The sequence below is a fragment of the Podarcis pityusensis genome, assembly GCF_964106645.2.
Source record: "Podarcis pityusensis genome assembly, chromosome: 2".
NCBI lineage: Eukaryota > Metazoa > Chordata > Lepidosauria > Squamata > Lacertidae > Podarcis > Podarcis pityusensis.
Window position 1 is genome coordinate 6650988 of NC_138029.1, and position 19481 is coordinate 6670468.

The following is a 19481-nucleotide window of genomic DNA, read 5'->3' on the forward strand; positions in this document are numbered from 1 at the left end:
CTGGACTACAACTCCCACCATCCCTGGCTGTGAGCCCAGCTTTCTAGGGCTGATGGGAGTTGTAGGGGCTAAAGATCCCCCACTCCTGCAGTCGGGGAACTTCAATGGTAATACAGGGTAGCTCAGGGTACCCATAAGTACCAGATTTTGTCTGGGTTGATTTCCCCACCTCCTGGAAAAGGTAATGATGAAATTGAAATAGTTATTTTGGTTTCTTTGTGGAAGTAGTTAAATGAAGGTGCTTCTACAACAGCTGAAATTTGGTGCGCACATAATCTGACAACTGAATACGAGGAAAAGTTGGCCAGTGGGGCTTTTTTTGTGGAAGAGTCTTGCCTGAAACCTGGGATGTGAGGATGACTTCAGAACAGCATTTGTCAGCTAGTGAAGTCCACACTTTATACAACCTTATTCAGATTGACAAGGAACCAAAGGTGCCCTTGACTTGCTGCTTAACCACAAAGCTGTTATGTAAAAGGTTGCTTATCACTGAAGGATGGGATTCTCATTTCCATGGAGAAACTTGGAAGGCTTTGAATAGCATGAGGGAATATTTGCAAGGGAAGAGGACGAGTACCAAAACACCAAATTTCTTTTTCATATAGACTTGGGGACAAATAGATACAAATTTTGTACTTATGTATTAATTTACCACAGTCTCCCCTCTGTATTTTGCCCCCACAACAGCCCTGTGAGGTAGGTTAGATGACTGGCCCAGTGTCACTTGGTGAAGTTCATGGCTGCATGAGGATTTGGACCCCGCTCCCAGTCCCAGTGCTCACTAAACCAACCTGGCTCTCTAAATCACTACCACCCCTAAATCTTGGCTGTGTCAAGCAAGTCCTCACAGGCCTTTTCTGCTAACCCACAGGTTCATCGGCTGGTTGTGGTGGATGAAAGCAATGTGGTGAAGGGGATCGTGTCCCTCTCGGATATTCTGCAGGCCCTGGTCCTGCCTGGCGGTCAGAAGCCCTGACTGCAGGAGGGCTGAGCCCCCCACCGTGAACCTGAAGCGTGGAGCAGCTGTCCCTTCTGCATCGCCCTTCTGGCCAACCAGCTGAAGCCCAGAGCAGGCTATGCGGCCAGCCCAGTCATCAACCAACCCTCTGTGGGGCTGCTTCCCATGGTATTTCCCACCTCACCAGGCTGTGTGTCTCCTCCTTCCCCGTTTTGGTTGCAAAGGAGCCCCCAGGCTTGCTTGTTCCCTTGAGCTAGGTGTATCGAGGGGCCCCCTCCGGCTGCAGGCTCAGGTGGGCTGTACATGCCACGCTTGGAGGGGAAGAAAAGGGAAACCGGCTTCCTGGGACGACTGCAAAGGAGATCCATGGGGAAGGGGCCACCTCAAAAGCCCAAACACACACAGACACTCGGGAGGTGGACCTCTGCAGGTGCCTGGTGGGCAGCATAAGTCATGGCAACTCTTGAGTGGGCGAACTGTGTGTTTGCGTAACCCCTTTATCTCTGCATGCCATACGGGCGCAGAAGGGATTTGTAGGTGGGAAGTTTCCATCCTAGTGCCACTTTGTCGCTTCCACCAAGCAATACTCTTTCCCTCCTAGTCTCTGCACAGGTTGAGGGGGGTGTTTCTGTTTCAGAGTTGCCATCCCCTGCTCTGCCCTTCCCAGCAGCAGAACCAAGCCCCATTCCGTAAGTTCCTGAATGGCGCAAACGAGATCTTCGCAGGAGCTGAAAACCACTTTCCAGGTCCTTGTGATGAGTCTGCGGTGGCCGTTGGCTGTCCAGAGTGCCTGAATTCCTGCTGATCTGTTTTGGGACAGCCTCAGTAGCTCCTGCTCACCTTGGTCTTGAATATATTGCCTATCAGTCCTGCCTATCAACTTAGCAATGATAGGACTCTGTATCTGTGCTCTGGCAGAGAGAAATGTGGTTGTCCATAGGCATATTCAAGCTCTCCTTTTGAGGCAGAAACATGAGTGCTTTTGAGAATCGGCACCTAATTCTTCCTTACCAAACCAGAGGCAGTTGCCTTGTCCCTCCGCTGCACAAGAGTATTTTTCTTGCCATAAAACTCACCTCTTTGTACATTCCTACAACTGCTCCCTGTGTAAATTGTACAACATGTATTTTTGTAAAGCCACGGTTCTGACGCTCCGTCCACACTCTTCCTGTTTTCTTTGGCTGGGAGGGGGGCAGCGCTCGTTCTCCGTGCTCTGCCTCAACTTGGAACTTTTAAAAATGATTTCAGGTCCATGCAGGGGATCCTTCCGGGGCCCTTCCCTTTGTGTGATGTCAACTACTATTTGTTTTATTGAGATTCTGTACTTAATAAAAAATTGAGGTATCCTCTTTCAGTTTGTGTTGTCTTAGGAGCAAATGAACCATCGCAAACAACAAATATTTTCCCACAAGGGATGAAAACTCTTTCCTGATTCAGGTGACTCCAGTTCTAGGGTTGAGTTAAGCGGGAAACATCCAGGGCTCGACCAAGGCAGTTTGTTGCCTGAGGTGACCCTCTTCCCAAATACCCAAGGTCAGTTAGGTTACTTTGGCACTGGAGACAGAAAATCCCACAAGCGCCTCTCTGTATACAGTTAAGAATAAATAACCATTTGTGGCCCTTTCAGCTGCCTCACTCTAAAAATATCAACCTACCTTCCTTCTCCCACACAAAGCAGCAGAGGCAACGGGGGTTTGTGGATAGTTTTGAGATCCAGCGGCCTGACCTATATTCTCTCTTCCCCCATCCCAGCCTCTTTTTGCCATGCCCAGGACATTTTATTAATTTGCTTCTCTAAAATGTATATTGCTGTGCAAAGTGCATTGTAGTTGATGGGGTCCTCGTAGGGGAAGTGGTCGTCGTAGGTTTCCAGAGCTGGTAACCCATGTCATAGGGGCAATACACCTTGACCCTTGGGATGGGCAGCCCCTTCAGGAGGTCCTTTGTGGTGTTCCACATGTACCAGCCATCCTCAAAGTCAGTGCTGGTGAAGAAGCACTAGTAGTCCCTGTAGGTACCATTGTGGGAGGAGGTGGAGATGAAGACGTGCGCCTCGGGCCACAGCAGCGTGTGGATGGATGTGGCTGGTCGTGGTCCTTCACTTCTCACACAATTTGATGGTGGACATGATGGGGATGCCCTGAAATGCAGACCACCTTGATATCCACTACAGCACTAGCATAGATCTCTAGCTACACAAATCTCCCAGGAAGCTCGCTTTGCCTGGGCTTGAGCAAACGTGAGAGGGTGCAACACTTGGAAATCCTTGAGAGGGACAGTGCTGGCACTTGGGGACAGAAACTGCACCAGGGCTGACCGGTTACTTAGGGCACAGTGTGCCTGGGGGTGGTGTATGCCACCACTGGGCATCTGCCACGACTGATGTGCTCCTCTACTTGCCACTGGGCTGCCATCTTCCTCCTCCTTGCTCTTTTTGGGGTGGCCCTGGGTTGATCCCCCCACCATCCATGACCATGCAGGTAGAGCGTACACACTATACCTTTAGAGCACATTCAAATCATGTTTCCTTCCTCAAAGAATTCTGGACACTATAGTTTGTTAAAGTTGCTGGGAATTGTAACTCTGTGAGGGATAAACTACAATGCCCAGGATTCTTTGAGGGAAAGAAGGTGCTTAAAATGGGCATTAAAGGTATTGTGTGTACATAGCTGTAGTCTGTTTATGTTTCATACCACACAATAAACAAAGCTTATTGAACACCACACACCCTGAGAACAGCAGGAAAAACGAAGGCTGTACACATTCTACATCTTTAAAGCAAATTGAGTTTTATGAGAAATCCCAGCACAATCCAAGAGAGCCATCTCTATTTTTAGCAACAATAACAAAAAGAAGGGAAGATGCATTTCCCACACTCCTCGTCCTCACACACGTGTGGCCAGGATCATGTCTAGATTAGTTTAGCAGAAGGCAATAAAAGAACGTAATTCTATGCTAGAGGCCTGAGAACTCTTGCTTCTTAAAAGTGCATTTAAGAGGTGCATAGCAGCCGTTTTGGGGTCTGGAGAGGCCTGATATTCTGGCCCACCTCACCCAGACCTTCCAAGTATCCCTAATTTCCAGGGACTTCCCTGATTTAGAGAAGCCATCCTGGATTTTTATTTGATTCCAGAATGTCCCACTTTTCCTTAGAATGTCCCTATGTTCATTGGAGAAATGTTGGAGGGTAAGCTCACTTGCTGGCAAGCAACTTACCGTACCTGAGGCCAGGACCCTCATGGGCTTCACTGCCCCCCCCCCCCAGGAGCCCCCAGGGAGATGAATCCCTAGACATTTTGGCTTTTCCAAGCCTGGGACTGCTGGCTGGAGGGGAAGTAGAAGATGCAGAGGTTCCCCAGGCTATGTCCAATGAGGAAGGTCTACAGTGCCCATCGTTGACCATGCTGGCTGCTGGGATGGAAGAGCGTTGGAGCCCAACACCTGAGAGAGTCTATAACAGGCTTTGAAGTATTTTCAGCCGGTGACATCCCTGCTATTGTCAGTCCAACCGTCAACCCCAATAGGCAAGAACATGGTGAAGATGTCCTCTGTCTGGCGGTAGCACATCCAGTTCACCACATTGGGCTTGTCCACATCAGCCTCCGGCTGGTTTCCCAGGCAACCAGGCACTGCACGGGGTGGCAGCCTGCCTTAGTGGTGCACCCACACAGCAATATAACAATGAATACAAAGAACAAATTGGACAAGTACACATGGTATAATTGGGGGGAGCAAAATGTCAGCAGCAGCATCCTGTGGCAGATCTGGGTTGGGGGCTCCTCCTTCCTCACAGACCTGATACTTGTATGAGAGTCTCCCCACCATCTCCTGCAAGCAAGCCGTTACATTGGCTTCCACTAGACAGGAAGAACCACCTGCCCCCTCCCCAGGAGTTCAGCCGTAGTGCAAGGACTAAATGATGTCATCTTCAGAGGTGTTATTTGGCAGTCCTTTTTCTCAAGAACCCACCAGCTAAGCTAAAAGGAAGCAGTAAGGGTTAAATTGCCTGCTTTTGTTTTGCAAAAGTGTTTTGATTATAACCCACCAAAATGTCACAAAATACTGAGCAAGCTTTTGAGTCCATCGGGTTGCATATTTGGGGGTGAAGGGCGGGAGGAAAATGACTTAGTATTCCCATCCCCCGTAAAATTTTATTAAGGTTATTTCATAATATAATTAAAAATGAACTAATCTAAATAAAAGCAGAAAAATGAAATGAAATGCAGGATCCTCTCTCAAAGCTAGCTCTTAATCCTTGTCTCACACAGAAAGAGATGGACGATCCCTTCCATTTATGCTTCTTCCACTCTTTTTCCAAGAAAAGCACCAGAGGCTTGGTAGCTTTTTCCTCCGAATTCACTCCAAATTGTACAGAGAGTCCTTGGGAAACTGGCTTAATATATTGAAGCGAGAATGTTTGCACTGGCCAAGTTCACTTTTGTTGTATGGTGGTTTTTTTTTGGGGGGGGGGTTGTCATGAAGAATTTCCCACCACATCACTGGTGTTCGGCTCACTTGCGAAGCTTCTGGGCCCTCCCGCAATGCAAGGGTGTGTCAGACACCTCTCTTACATGCCTTGTGTTTGAAAGCATGGCATTGAAGAGGAAGTATTCAGCAGCCAAGTAAGGCTGCTCATGCATAGGACTTGCTTCCTCTGTGGGGCTGGAGTGACAACCTCCCCCTTGCAACTCTTGAGGAGTAACAGTTGGAAGCTTTGGTGGGCTCCAAGGATCTTCCAACCTAAAGCGGCTCCACCCTCTCTTGCAAAGGTGGCCCCTCTTGTTCCCACCCTGCCCTGAATCTAGTTACAAGGCCAGCAGAGCTGCCTGTCTGCCCCCCCCATCATTCCTCCTCCCTCCCTCCCTCCTCCACTGCCCCCAGGGCCCTTAGGACCAGGAATGTGCTGAGCCAGCATCACCGCCCAGACACCAAATCCCTGTTTGTTCTGCCTGTGGCTTTTAAAAGGGCGGAAATCCTCCCAGGCACCCAGCCGGAGCCGTGGGTGGCGATGGCACAGCCTAGCAAAGGGAACAACAGTTGGGGGCAAGGTAGGTGCTCCCCAGGCCAAGCGGAAGGGCAGCGAGGAAAGGTGGAATTGGACAGTGTGAGGAAGCTTGTGGTGAATGTGGTTGAAGCTCCCAGATGGCTCCCCCAAGTATTGAAAGAGGCTGGGGGGGGTCACACAGTGGGTGACAATGTTTACCTTCTGGGTGTGGGGAATGGGCTGCAAAGGTTGCTGTGGGGATGTGCTGTGAGGCCAGTTGTCACAGGGAGCCTGGATTCTCAGCTCTGCACACACTGAGCACTGGAGACAGGAATCTCTTTTCCTCCCCTGAGGGGCTTCTCTTCCCCCACTGCCCCCCCCTCAACTAGTTTGTGTGCCCAAGGAACCCTCCACTCAAGGCCTATGGAAAGATCTTAAGGCCTGAAGACCCCAACAGAGCTAGGAGCAGTTGGTCTAGATCAGGCATGGCCAAACTTGGCCTTCCAGATGTTTTGGGACTACAACTCTCATCCTCTCTAGCTAACAGGACCAGTGGTCAGGGATGATGGGAATTGTAGTCCCAAAACATCTGGAGGGCCAAGTATGGCCATGCCTAGTCTAGATCCTTATGCAAGGCACCATTTACACTTGTTTCACATTGGGCGAGGAGGTGCTGCGCCTAAGTGACCTGTGGGGACCAATAATGGACTGTGTACACTAAATGGGGTGGGGAGCAGTTGAGCAGTCCATCGGGTGGAGTTGATGGCCGTGGGCCTGGCTTCTCATGGCTTTAGAAGGTTCTGCAGAGTTAGCGTTGTGGGCTGCTGTTGACCCACAATCCTACTTTGATGGGCCAGGTATAAATAGCGCAGAGTGAAAGGGACTCACCTAAAATCATTTTTGCTACCACAGAGCAAATGACATGAGAGCAGCCCTGCACCATAGCTTGGCGTTGGTATTCCTTCAATTCTATCCTGAGCTTACCCAGCTACTTTTGAGTCCTGGCGCCCCCTCCACTCACTCCCCCCTCCACTGTTGACACAGCACATTCCCCGTAGGGTGGGAGTCGGACAGGCAGAGGGTGGCTAAGGCTGCACCCACTGGTTGGAGCGCCTTTGGCTTTAAGCGTGCTGCGCTTGAAGCCGACAGAGCTCAGAACTGGGATGACATGGAGCAGGTTGGGTCCTGAAATCTTGGGCTTGCTGGTATTGCTCTGTCTCGGATAACACAAGGGAGCTGGGAATTCGGTGACCATGGATGAAAGGAGTGGATCTAGAAGCAGATTCAGGGCTGGCTGAAGAGAATGTAAAAGATCAGGATATTGTGCACGAGAAAGCTGCCCTTCACCCTCACAGACGCAAACTCATGTTGCTGTTCAATAGGTACAGTACATGATTGCTTTGATCCTGCAAGAGTGACCTGACTGCAGAAACTGGTTGTCACACCAGTTCACCTTCCTGGATACGGTCCGTGCGTGGAAAAGCGTGCTGCTGGGAGGAGGGTGTCTGTGGTTCCTGGTTTGGGATTTCTAGCAATTATCCCCTCCACCCATGGTTTGCTCTTGGCACAGACCATTGGACCTGGGTTTGGGGGAGGTGGGGTGGTGGTGGATAGAGTAGGGCTGCCATACGTCTGCATTTTTTCTGGACATTACCAGGATTTTAAGGGTGGAATTGACGTCTGGGGGGAATTTCCGAAAGGCAGTGCTTTGTCCTGGATCTTAGGCAAGTCAACTGAAATATTGAGGGGGTTATTTTTGTGTTTTTGTAAAAAAGAAAAAGAAAAAAGGCAAACAATTTTTGGGGTGCCCTGGTATTTACTTTTTGAAATATGGCAACCCTAGGATAGAGTAATCCAGATCTAGACATTCTCTCTTTTCCCCACTGTAACAGATTATCAATGCAGTCAGGTTGTTGGTGAATACAAAATTTGTACCAAATGGCTGGCACTACCTTGTGTCTGTTTCAGAACTAGCTCTCATGTGTGAAGATTAGGGTTTTGGGGGGGTGCTATTATATGACAATGTAAGCATGTGCATTTGTGTGAAAATACGGTTGTGAAAAAGTAGGGAAATGAGATAGTTTGGAGTTTAACTATTCTTGGATGCGGGACCTCATGCAACCAGCTGTAGCAGCTCATTCACTTGGTTTCCTCGTTTCCATATTAGCAAACTGTTATGCTTTTCTCCCCGCCCCCCCACCTGCCCCCATCCATGCAAAAACTAGGGTAACTAGTTTCCTCTGTTAACTTTTGGAACGTATACAAGCCTACTGCAGAAGCACACTCTAGAGATGGGAATAAGATGGGCATCTATCATATATTTGAACTGAGGGGCCCATTTGCATGGGCACAAAGGCTTGGCAGAGATGTAAGCCAGCGACATACATCCTCCATTTGCATGCTGAAGTCTCTTTTGGTATCAGATGGAGCTGTGTTCAACATGAATACCTGAGACACAGTATATTTAAACCTCTGTTAGGCTAAGCTTTTCCTGTGTGGCCTTGGGGCTCAGGGTTTGGTTAACTGATTCTGGAAGTTCATCTCACATGAATCACAGAATCAGAGTTGGAAGGGACCGCAAGGGGTCAGCAACCTTTTTCAGCAGGGGGCCAGTCCACTGCCCCTCAGACCATGTGGTGGCCGGACGATATTTTGAAAAATATATATGAACGAATTCCTATGCCCCACAAATAACCCAGAGATGAATTTTAAATAAAAGGACACATTCTACTCATGTAAAAACATGATGATTCCTGGACCATCCATGGGCCGGACTGAGAAGGCGATTGGGCCGCATCCGGCCCCGGGCCTTAGGTTGTCTACCCCTGTTCTAGTCCAACGCTCTGCAATGCAAGAATCTTTTGCCAAACATGTGTCTTGAACCCACAACCCTGAGATTAAGAGCCTCGTGCTCTACCAGCTCAGCTATCCCTGTCCTTTGACACACTCCTTTTTCATACTGGCCTCATTCCTGTGCCTTCAACAACAGCCCAACCCACAGAAACATAACAGGTGAACTCTCTCCAAGCCAGGGAAAGCTTCTGGCTAAATTTTATTGTGTGAGAATTTTTTGAATTTAATATTTGTAGTCCATTTCTCAAACAAGAATGTTGAGCTCCAAGTGGCTCATAATAATAGCGTTAAAAATAAACATTACAGTCTCTATAATCACATCAAAAAGACGTCTCTTAAGGCCCAGGAGCAGGACCAATTAAAAAGAAAAGAAAGGAAAATTAATGTGTACATACTATAACAGTACATTCAAAGCACATTTTCATCCTCAAAGACTTCTGGGCACTGTAGTTTACCCCTCAAAGAGTTACAGTTCCCAGCAATCCTTAACAAACCACAGTGCCCATAATTCTTTGAGACAGGAAATATGCATTGAAAGTGCTGTCCTTGTCGAGACAGCTCCCCATCAGCCAGATGGGAATAATAGTCACTTATCTCACAGCATTATTGTGGGCCTGAATTCAATTAGATTTATTAAGTGCTCTGCACAGGGAAATGATATAGATCAGGGATGAGGAGCCATGGACCCAATGTGGCCCTCCAGGTTTCTTTATCTGGCTCTCAAGAGTCTCCCCAGGCCATAAAGGTAAAGGTAAAGGGACCCCTGACCATTAGGTCCAGTCATGACCAACTCTGGGGTTGCGGTGCTCATCTCGCTTTACTGGCCGAAGGAGCCGGCGTACAGCTTCCGGGTCATGTGGCCAACAGGACTAAGCCGCTTCTGGCGAACCAGAGCAGCGCATGGAAACGCCGTTTACCTTCCTGCCGGAGCAGTACCTATTTATCTACTTGCACTTGATGTGCTTTCAAACTGCTAGGTTGGCAGGAGCAGGGACCGACCAGCGGGAGCTCACCCTGTCGCGGGGATTTGAACCACCGACCTTCTGATCGGCAAGTCCTAGGCTCTGTGGTTTATCCCACAGTACCACCCATGTCTCCAGACCATGCACCCTCCCAAACCTGCTTTGCTTTGCCCCCACCCCTGAGTGTTTTTGCCTGGTGGGAATATCTCATTGGATTCCGACGTGCTTCTGTCTTGCCTGCATGGAGGACAGAGAGAGGTGTGGGAGCATGTGTAGAAAGAAAGCAGCCTACCGTAAAAAGGTAACACTTTGCATTTATTATTCTGCTCACTTTAGCCTCTGGCTCCTCCCCTCCACTGGCAGTGGCACCTGGAAGGCTGCTTAGATTGGATTGTGGCCGTTGAACTGAAAAAAAAGCTTCCAAGCCGTCCCTACTATTAGATTGGTTATCAATAACCCCGATCCCTTTTCCCTTGAGTCCGTCCCTGGCCCTTCGGGACCTAGATTATGGCTGCTTCCAGGGCAGGGGGGACAAAAGGATGCAAGGTCTCCTCTCTCTCTCCCCGTTCCCCCACCCCCGATAATAAATGGGGTTGTGTCACTGGCAGCTCTGCTAACCACCCCCATTCTTGCCATCCGTTGCCAATGCAGTTGCCATGCTGGCGCTCAGTTGCTAGGTTTCACTTGGAGCTGGCGTGGGAGTTTGTACTGAACTCTCTCATTTACTGGGAAATTTGGCGGGGGGAGGAGAGGCTGCATTTAGTTGGGGTGAGGGGTGAATACATTTTCCAGAGAGTAAGCTATAACGCACTGAAGGGGGGGGGGGGGAAGAAGAGAGAAAGGTGCCTCCCTCTGCAGCGCGGAAAGAGGACCAAGCACCACTTAAGCAAATAGCATCTCTGAGCTATGGGTGCAGCCAAGGAGCCAAGCTATGGGGGCACCTTGTAGTTCTGGGTCAACTCCCAGCCCCTCTCCAGCCTATGAAGCTCCATTGGTACCACCACCACCACCAAACCTGATGCTGCCAGTTTCTACAGCTGGGATGGGGAGCCTGGTGGCTGGACTGCAGTTGCCCTGCCACCACACCTGACCACTGGGCATGCTGGCTGGGACTGATGGGAGTCCCAAGCACAGCTGGAGTTACCACAGCAGAAGGGAGGTCCTCTTTCTCAGGGGCTGAGCCAGCAAGGAATGTGGTGTGTGTTAAGTCATGTGTCCCGCCACTGATGTGTGCTGCGCCCCCAGTCTCCCTCAGGAATGGGGAACCTGTTCCCCCTTCATTGCTGCTGGACTCCAGCTCCCATCATGCCTGATCATTGGCCATGTGGGTTGGGGCTGCTCAGAACTGGAGTCCAACATCATCTGGTGGGCCAGTTTCCCCATTCCTATTCCACCAGCTTTTGCAGTTCCTTAACAGACAGGATTTGGGCAAACGCACCTTTCCTCCTTGGTGTGTTGCAGTGATGGGAGATGAAACACATGGGGAACAGCTCAGTGGCAGAGCATCTGCTTGGGGAAGGTCATTGGTCCAATCCTGGCCACCTCCAGGTAGGACTGGAAGAGACTCCCATCCGAAAAGCTGGAAAGCCTCCATCAGCATAGACAATATTGGGATAGGCAGGCGAACAGCGTGACTTGGTATACTTCATATCTGCCAACACTTCCCCTGCTGCACCATTACTAATCGTGCAGGAAGCCAGTTCTAAATTTTGATGACTCTTGGACAAGGTCCCCAGTGGGTCTCCTTCATCTTCCCTGCTGTCACTGCCCATTTATTTGCTTCTCCCTTGAAGCCCAACCATTTTCCAGAGAAAGGATAGCTTAGATATGCAGAGGTTACTGCTCTCCAAGACAGGGCAGATCAGGGCCAGCCCACCTCATTGGCACCTGAGGCAGATTCCAAAATGGCGCCCCTTTTGTGAGGAAACAAGGTAGGAACTACTGTTGGGATCTGCTACCCTAGTGGATCCTGCCACCTGAGGCAGTTGCTTCACCTTGCCTCATGGGGGGGTGGGGGTGGACCTGGGGCAGGAAGAAATAGCAAGGAGGCGGCACAGCAGAACTAGGAACAACCTGAGATTGGTGGCCGGCCCCCTCTTGGCGTATGGGACTCTGCAGGTGACTGCGTTGAATCTGACAGCCTTCCCCTTCCTAGACATTGCGAGGCCTGATTCCCAAGGCATCTGTGATAGTGCAAAGTGCTTGCAGTTTGGGACCCACAAATCGGAGACGGCCCAAAATGTTTTGGTACCTCAAGGCAGAAGATCCAAATGGTGAGACTCAATAGTTAAATCATTCACCATCTGCTGCCTTTTAATGGTAACCCCAAGATTTCACCTCTGGTGTTAGGGCGGGCCCAAGACATTTCGCTGCTGGAGGTGGAGCAGCAAATGGTGCCACCCTCCCAAGTCTAGGTGACCAAGTTATTTTGGCACCTGAGGCAGACAAATCTTACAAGCACCTCCCTCCCTGGCAGTAAAGATGCAAAATAACAATGAAAACTTAAAAGAGACAGCAACTTGCTGCCCAGTTATGACTCTCAGAATTATGTGCCTGAGCAAGCTGCTTCACACTGTTTTGTGGTCAGGTCAGCCCTGTCAGAAGTGAGCTGCTTCATCCTGCCTAACAATTGGGCCGGCCCTACCACTGACCTGAGCAGCTGCCTCCTACAGAGTCAAAGCCACTAGTCCACCTACCTCAGCACTTTCTATACAGACTGACAGTGATGCTCTAGGGTTTCAGACAGGACTCTTGCCCAGCTCTGCTTGGAAACCCCCTGCACACAAAACGGATATTCCCTGTCAGCCAGCTGCAGCCTTTCCAAATGACATGCACAAGGTTAGTGATGTGAGGTTATTTCAAGTGGGTGTTCTATAGAATGTCAAAGGGAACAGAGTCTAGTGACACAGACAAGGCAGTCAATTCCTGTCAGAAAGCAGAGTGTGGCAAATGACACCCTTTCACATCCCTGGCCATCACCACGGCCTTTGGCCATGCAGTCACAGGGGAGTGGGGACGAAATGTAGTTAAGCTGCAACAAGAAAGCTTGCAATGGATGAAAGCTGCGTCCCACATGATTCCAACACAATTTCAGTTCTTTATTTAAGGCACTTATACACCCTCCTTTATAAGGGACGTGGGAAGTGCTGTACTCTAAACCACTGAGCCTCTTGGGTTTGCCAATCTAAGCTCAGCGGTTTGAATCTGCACGACTGAGTGAGCTCCCGTTGCTCTGTCCCAGTTCCTGCCGACCTAGCAGTTCGAAAGCATACCAGCATGAGTAGATAAATAGGTACCACTGTGGCGGGAAGGTAAACAGCGTTTCTGTGTGCTCTGGCCTTCATCACAGTGTTCCGTGCACCAGAAGCGGTTTAGTCATGCTGACCACATGACCAGGAAGCTGAAGCTGTCTGTGGACAAACTCCAGCTCCCTCAGCCTGAAAAGCGAGATGAGCGCCACACCCCATAGTCACCTTTGATTGGACTTAGCCATCTAGGGGTCCTTTACCTTGACCTCACCTTACACCCTCCTTTATAAGGTTTACAATGCAAATGAAACTAAAAAGCAACAATAAAAGATACAGCTGAACAATTTAGATCAGTAAAGCAAATGGCACTATCAAGTCATGAATAAAACAGCAAAGCAAAAAAAATTCAGACAAGAAAATGTATTGCTAGCCTTCGGCTTAAGAGATAACCGAATGGGAGCAGGAAGCATTTAAGAGCTCAACACTTGGCGTTTTCTTTTACTCATTTTCACGTGAACAGTGGGAAGGAGGGCAGGGCAGGGCGATGTGGCTTGGGCGTGAGGCGATGCACGGATACCATGCACATCCTGTGTGTGGAACATTGTGAGAGACAGCACAGCGTTTGTCGGTGTGCAATCTGGGTGTCCTTGTGTGCGTCGTGTCTTGCGTTTCTGTTGCCGTGTAACTATTCTCGCAGCAGCTTGTTAGTTGCAGAGGTCCTCTGTGTGTGTGTGTGTGCTTTTTCCCTCATGCACAGAAACAGTGTGTAGCAATGCGAGAGATCCTTGGTACATAGCTGCTTGCCTGATATGCCTTTGCAATATGCACATTTGTGTACGTCCACATACCTCTGTCTTTCCACTGGCTTCACCTGCGACCACCTGTCCCTGAGAACCCTACCTCCTGAGTGACCCTCGCCCTGTGCTGCCGACAGCTGCCCTTCTTCTCTGCCTCTGCCAGGGAACTTGCCTGCCATGTGCTGTGGGGGTGTATTGCACTCCCAGCTTCCCTTTGCCGGTGCTGCTGGGGACTCCGGCGGCTGCTAGATGTCCCAGCAAGCAGGACGATGTTTGAATGCCCGGGTCTGAGTCCCGGAGATGCCAGACGGCTCCATGTCTGCGAGAGGACAAACCTGCTTCTTGTTGAATTTAACACAGTTTCTTGTTCCAGCCGGGATGCCATGGAAGCCGAGCTGTGGACAGGACAAGGCTACAGTGCCCCCTGGATGTACCACAGTGTGGCTGGGCAGTACACGTGAGTCCAGGACTCTTTGTTGTTGTTTTTTTAAGGGGTTCAAAAATAGGGGGTATTTGTGGAGAAAGCTCCTGTCTTAGCTCCAATGAGCCAGCAGAGGGGGCTTAGGGGTTGGGGTTAAGGTGCTTCAGTGTTGCATCTAGTGGTTAGCATGGGGAGGGGGCATAATTTGTTTGTGTTGTAAATAATGGACGACAGCATGATCCAAAACAATGAACATGCTAGGGGTTGCATCTAGTGTTACTCAGAGCAGACCCATTGAAATGAATGGGCTTTGCTAACTTGGGTCAAAACATTTCGTGGGTCTACTCTGAATAAAACATAGTTCGCAGCAGGCCTAGGAGTTTACCAACATTTATTTGGACCCTATATAGTGCTTTTTCTAATTGCTTAAAAGGCTTAGCATTTGTTACTCGTACAACATTCACTGAAGGTAAATTAGTGTAGTATTATACCCATAGCATAGACTGGAAGGCTAAGGCTGATAGCTGAGCTGGGGTTTGAACTAAAGGCTCAATAGCTTTTGCTGCTCTGTAGCAGAAATGCTCCTAGTACGTTGCCTTGGACCAGGATTTAATTTCTAAAATTGTGAGATGGGGAGAATAGGCTAAAAGATGCTTGGAAGTTCTGTGTGTCAGGCTGGATTCCCTACTCCCTTAAAAGCTTGAGAGGGTGGGAGTGGGGCCACAGACTTAAACAATGAAGACTGGCACTGTCTCTGCACATGCCCAGATACACACTTATTATCACCTGAGGTGGAGTCCTGGGAAATGGGTTCAAGGGGTATGCAAAGTTCATTTCACTGCTTGGCTAGGCACCTTGGGCAAGTTATTATCTGTCAGCTGAACCTACATGCTGAGGTTCAACTTGGCAATATAAGAATTACCCAGTTTGTATGACCAAGGAAGGGGTAATTATTAATGAGAACCAAAGGCTGTGTTAGGAAGAGGATATTGCTGGTCAGAATACGTTCTGGTGCTGAGGAATGTCTGCATGTCTCAAAGTGTGAGCCCGGAGGCAGCATCATAGCTACAGGTGGGAAGGGGGTGGGACTAGCCAGGGTATTTTCCGCCTGGGTGAAACCCCCAAAGGCCCCCAGCCTGTATGTGTGTGTATGCAAATGTGCATGGGATGGGTGCCAAACTGGGTCTTTAACCCAGGTGAAATAAATCCTAGTTTCGCACCTGCCTAGAGGCCACTGGTACAAATTACGCTCATCCAATAGCGCAAGACATTAGATCCTTCAACCAGTAAATAATATTAACCTGCTCTACATGAGTGTTGTACGAATTACAGAGATAATGTATATGAAGTGCTTTGAAGACTAAAAACTGCTATATAATGTTTTATTGTGTTTTAAATATTTTGTTGGGAGCCGCCCAGTCAGATGAGTGTCATACAAACCTTTTACCTTTCATATAAACAATAAAATTATAATTATTATTCATTCTCATTATGTTGCTGTCTCAGTAGGGTGTCACCAAAGCATCTCTTAGGAGGGTCAATTCACCCTTGGTGCAGCAAATATGTGCTCATAGTGATCAATGTTGTAAAATGTGACACCAGAGAACACATTTGTGGGCACTTATGCTCCTGATCTGAAGTACAAAACTCATCTCTATAGACCATGCCAAATGCTACCACAATTGATACGGCAATAAGCCATAAACTTGCAAGTGTAATAAACTTGCAAGGGAGGAATAATGGGTTGCTTAACTCCTTCCACATTCACCAGTTCTCTTCTGCAGAAAAAATGGGAGTCAAGAGCTCGTTTTTTCTTCATTACATCTAGGATGGTTCTTGCCCTGTTCTCAGACCTTAAATTACCAATACTGCTACTCAGTCGGAATGGAAATGTTAGAAAAGCCTAAATGATATTACCTACCATTTTATGCTCCAGCCTTTAACAGGAGCTTACCTGAAATGACAGCAATAGCAATACTGGTTAGCTACTAGAGAAGCAACTTCAACCCACTTCATGTCACTTGAGTGCTGTTCAGATAATTCCAGTGCACTTTGAACAAAGGCAAGGTGGAGTGTCAATGACTCTGGATGTCTTCAAGAATGCCTGGATCATTTCGCTATTAAGGTTTCGTGGCTGCCAGGCAGGATCTGCAATGTGCAAGAAATGCTGAAGGAACCAAAATAAAGTTTTGACTGGAATGAGGTGTTGCAAAGAGGTTCGTGTGAGAGGAGAGGGGACAGGAGAGAGAACTTGTTTGTGGTGGTGCCCATGCAGGCAGGTTCAATTCCTGCCAGTGCCAGATGGAGCCACTGCCTCTCAGTAGATGGTAATAGGCTAGATGGACCCAATGGTCTGACTCGGTAGAAAGCTGCTTCCTGCATCCTCAGAGTCCGAGCTAAAATTAAATGCACCAGTGATGTGAAAGGGTCATAGCTCGGTGGTAGAGCAGCGCCAGAAACTCTGGAGAGCCACTGCTGGTCATTGCAGGCAATACTGAGGTCGGTGGGTTTTCCTATAAAGCAGCAATAAAGCATTTCAAAAGGGGGCTGAAGCTGACGGTGTCCAGCAATGGTGTTTTCCTTCTGCATCCTTTGGGCTTCCTGGTGGACTCCCTTCCGACCTCTCTCTCTCTCTCTCTCTGTCCTTGCAGGCTCTTGGAGAAGCAACTCGTCTCTGATTTCTCTCCCGCTCGCCGTGGCCTGGGCGCCCGCGTCCTGCAGGATTCAACCAACTGGCACGATGCTCAAGTCTTCCCGCCTCGCTGGGGCCCGCGGAGGCCGGAGGGCCGCTGGTTCTCGGGGAAGGATCCGAGCAAGGCGGCATCTCCCCCCAAGGCGCCAAGGCAGCCCAACCCGCCTTACGACGGGCTGCCCCCGATGTGCAGGAGAGACGTGAGCAGCCAGGCGGCAAAGGGCCCCGCCGACGGCTGCAGATGGAGCCGAGGAGCCCCCAGGGGCAAAGGCGAGCTCCCTGCCCGGGCCCCTCCAAGCTACGAGGCCCACATGCTGCTGCGTCTCCGGGCCGGGCCGGGCCCCCGGAAGGAGAACTGGCCTCGCCCGCCGCCCTATATTGCCCCGCCATCCTACGAGGCGCCCCACCGCACCGTGCAGCCCAAGCAGCGCGCCAGCAAGGAAGCCTCGACGGCGAAGCCCAGCCCGGCGGAAGCCCCCAAGAAAGGCCGCGAGGGAACCAGGAGAGCCTGCGAGTCCGGACCGGCGGGGCGGAAGGCAGGGCGAAGCCCGTCGAAGCTGCCGGGTAGCTGGAGCTACCTCTCCGGAGCCACGACGTGGGGAGGAGGCTGCGGGGCGCGGCCGGAGCCAGCAGGGTCCCGCTACCCTTTGGGGTCCTGCTGGGACAGGAGTCCCCAGCACCGGGGCCACACCCTTCCCCGGGCAACGAAGAGGGGCCAGCCTGGCCGACCCCACCCCGGCCGTCCCCTCCAGCACACGCTCCCTGCCGGCTGGGGTTTCAGCCACGCAGCTGGCTGGCCTGAAGCCGCCGCCGTCGGAGGTGAGAGCAAAGCAGCGGGCGAGCGGCGAAGGGGCAGCTTCCCCAAGTGGAAGGAGCCGGGAGGGAGCCACGCGCACAGATCGACGCCCCGAAGGCGAGGAGGTCTGTTTGTCATCGACGCCACGTGCGTGGTAATCCAAGCCCACTACATCCCGCCCCCTCGGACGGAGCGGGTCCGCTACCTGGGCCGCGAAGAGACCGGCGCCGCCCCACCGCCCGGCTCCCCGGCCCCGGCGTCGATGGAGGAGCGAGCTGCTCGCATCCTGGGTCTCTCCGTCAGCGAGCTGGGCTTCGCGGGGGCGGGAGGAGAGGCCCCGGGGCCAGGGAGCCCTGCGCGCGGGGCTGCGGGGAGCTGCGCGAGCGACGCGGCTCCTTTCGGGGATGCGCGTGCAGTGGGGCAGCCTGCGGGGCCTCCTTCGGCCCCGGCCAGCCCCACGAAGCCCGTAGCAGCCCCCGACGGGTCCCAGGCTGGGCCTACGGAGCTAGCCGGGCTGGCCTGCCCCAGCCAGAGAGGGGCAGCCGCTCCTGGCCAGGAAGGCGGCTGCCCGCCCCGAGGCGGAAAAGAAGCCGCCGCAAAGCCCGCGCTGCCCTCGCCGAGCAGATCCTACGTCCGGGATCTGAAGGAAGCCATGTCGAGGATCCGCCGGCACACCGCGCCGGATTCGGACACGGACGAGGAGCTGGAGCAGGAGTGGCCGCCGGCCTCCGGGCGAGCAGCCTGGAAGCGGCGGCTGGGGGAAGGAGCCCTCTGCTACAGCAGCAGCAGCAGCCTCGACAGCAGCGGCTCCAATGCCACCGTGGTGCCCGGGAGCGCCCCCCTTGGCCTGCGGAAGGGGCCCGAGTCTGGCTGGGAGCTGCCGGCTGCGGGTGGAAGCGGCTTGAGCCGGGCCGAGGCAGGACCACAGCCATGAAATGGCGGAGAAGAGACACCCACGTCAGAGCCCCATACCCGCCAGCACCCCCACCCCACCCCGTCTCCCAAGTGCCTGGTATCCCTATGCCTCTGCCCAGCTCCTTCTCCTTGTCACAGGCTCAGGGACACACGGGTGTTCAGGGCCGTGGGGTGCGGATGCGGAAGGATATAAACGTAGTTGTAACACTTCCCATATCAGGTTCTGTACTCAAGTGTGTGTTTGGTGTAAGAATGGAGCCTACATGTTCAGAGGCAGTATATCTGATTACTAGATGCTAGGGAGAACCTAGAGGATAGCCATCGCTGTAACACCCTATAATGCTGAACCTCCCAGGAACCTCCTTGCCCAGTCTTAGTTCAGGGATGGGGAAGCTTAGGCCTCAGGGTCAGGGCCAATTGTGGCCTTCCAGGCCTTTCTGCCTGACTCTCGGGACTCTCTCCTGGCCACACATCCTGCCGGCTCCTCTGCACACTCTTCTTGGGTGCTTTTGCCAGCCTGGAGTGTGTTGCTGAATACTAGCAATGCTTCTTGTTTGCCTGGACAGAGGGTAGAGAGGGCTGCCCGAGTGCACATAGAAACTAGGCTCCTGCACAAAGGTAAACACTTGTTGCTCCACCTACTTTTGCTTCTGACCCCGCCTCCATGTGGCCCCTGGAAGGCTGCATAGAAGGGGATGTGGCCCTTGAGCTAATAAAGGTTCCCTGCCTTAGCTGGAGACAGACAAGAGGGGGGAGAGCAGGTCCCTTTGGTTTGATCAGGCAAGGCTATCTTTACATAGCAGGGATATTTCCAACAAAGCTACCAAGATGTTTCCCCCCTGCTTTTCTATGTCC

At 51.3% G+C, this 19481-nt stretch overlaps 1 protein-coding gene across 3 annotated transcripts; it reads left to right on the forward strand.

Moving 5' to 3' along the window:
- The first annotated feature begins 7082 nt into the window (after positions 1 to 7082).
- On the forward strand, positions 7083 to 18934 carry DDN (dendrin). 3 transcript variants are annotated; one of them, XM_080995567.1, is made up of 3 exons: positions 7083 to 7324; positions 14176 to 14259; positions 16875 to 18934. In XM_080995567.1, exons 1-3 carry the CDS (start codon positions 7200 to 7202, stop codon positions 18643 to 18645), a joined length of 1980 nt encoding a protein of 659 aa, XP_080851693.1. In that variant the 5' UTR covers positions 7083 to 7199; the 3' UTR covers positions 18646 to 18934. The 3 variants fall into 3 exon arrangements, with proteins under 3 accessions (XP_080851693.1, XP_080851692.1, XP_080851694.1); XM_080995566.1 differs by lacking the exon at positions 7083 to 7324 and adding an exon at positions 9752 to 10058; XM_080995568.1 differs by lacking the exon at positions 7083 to 7324 and adding an exon at positions 13075 to 13608.
- The last annotated feature ends 547 nt before the right edge of the window (positions 18935 to 19481 follow it).

Excerpts from the sequence above, each read along its gene's own strand:
- DDN (XM_080995566.1), top strand. The coding sequence starts at position 9,886 with ATGTCTCCAGACCATGCACCCTCCCAAACCTGCTTTGCTTTGCCCCCA. Across the intron at positions 10,059-14,175 it reads AAGCAGCCTACCGTAAAAAG|CCGGGATGCCATGGAAGCCG; the intron begins GTAACACTTTGC and ends TTCTTGTTCCAG. Across the intron at positions 14,260-16,874 it reads AGTGTGGCTGGGCAGTACAC|GCTCTTGGAGAAGCAACTCG; the intron begins GTGAGTCCAGGA and ends CTGTCCTTGCAG.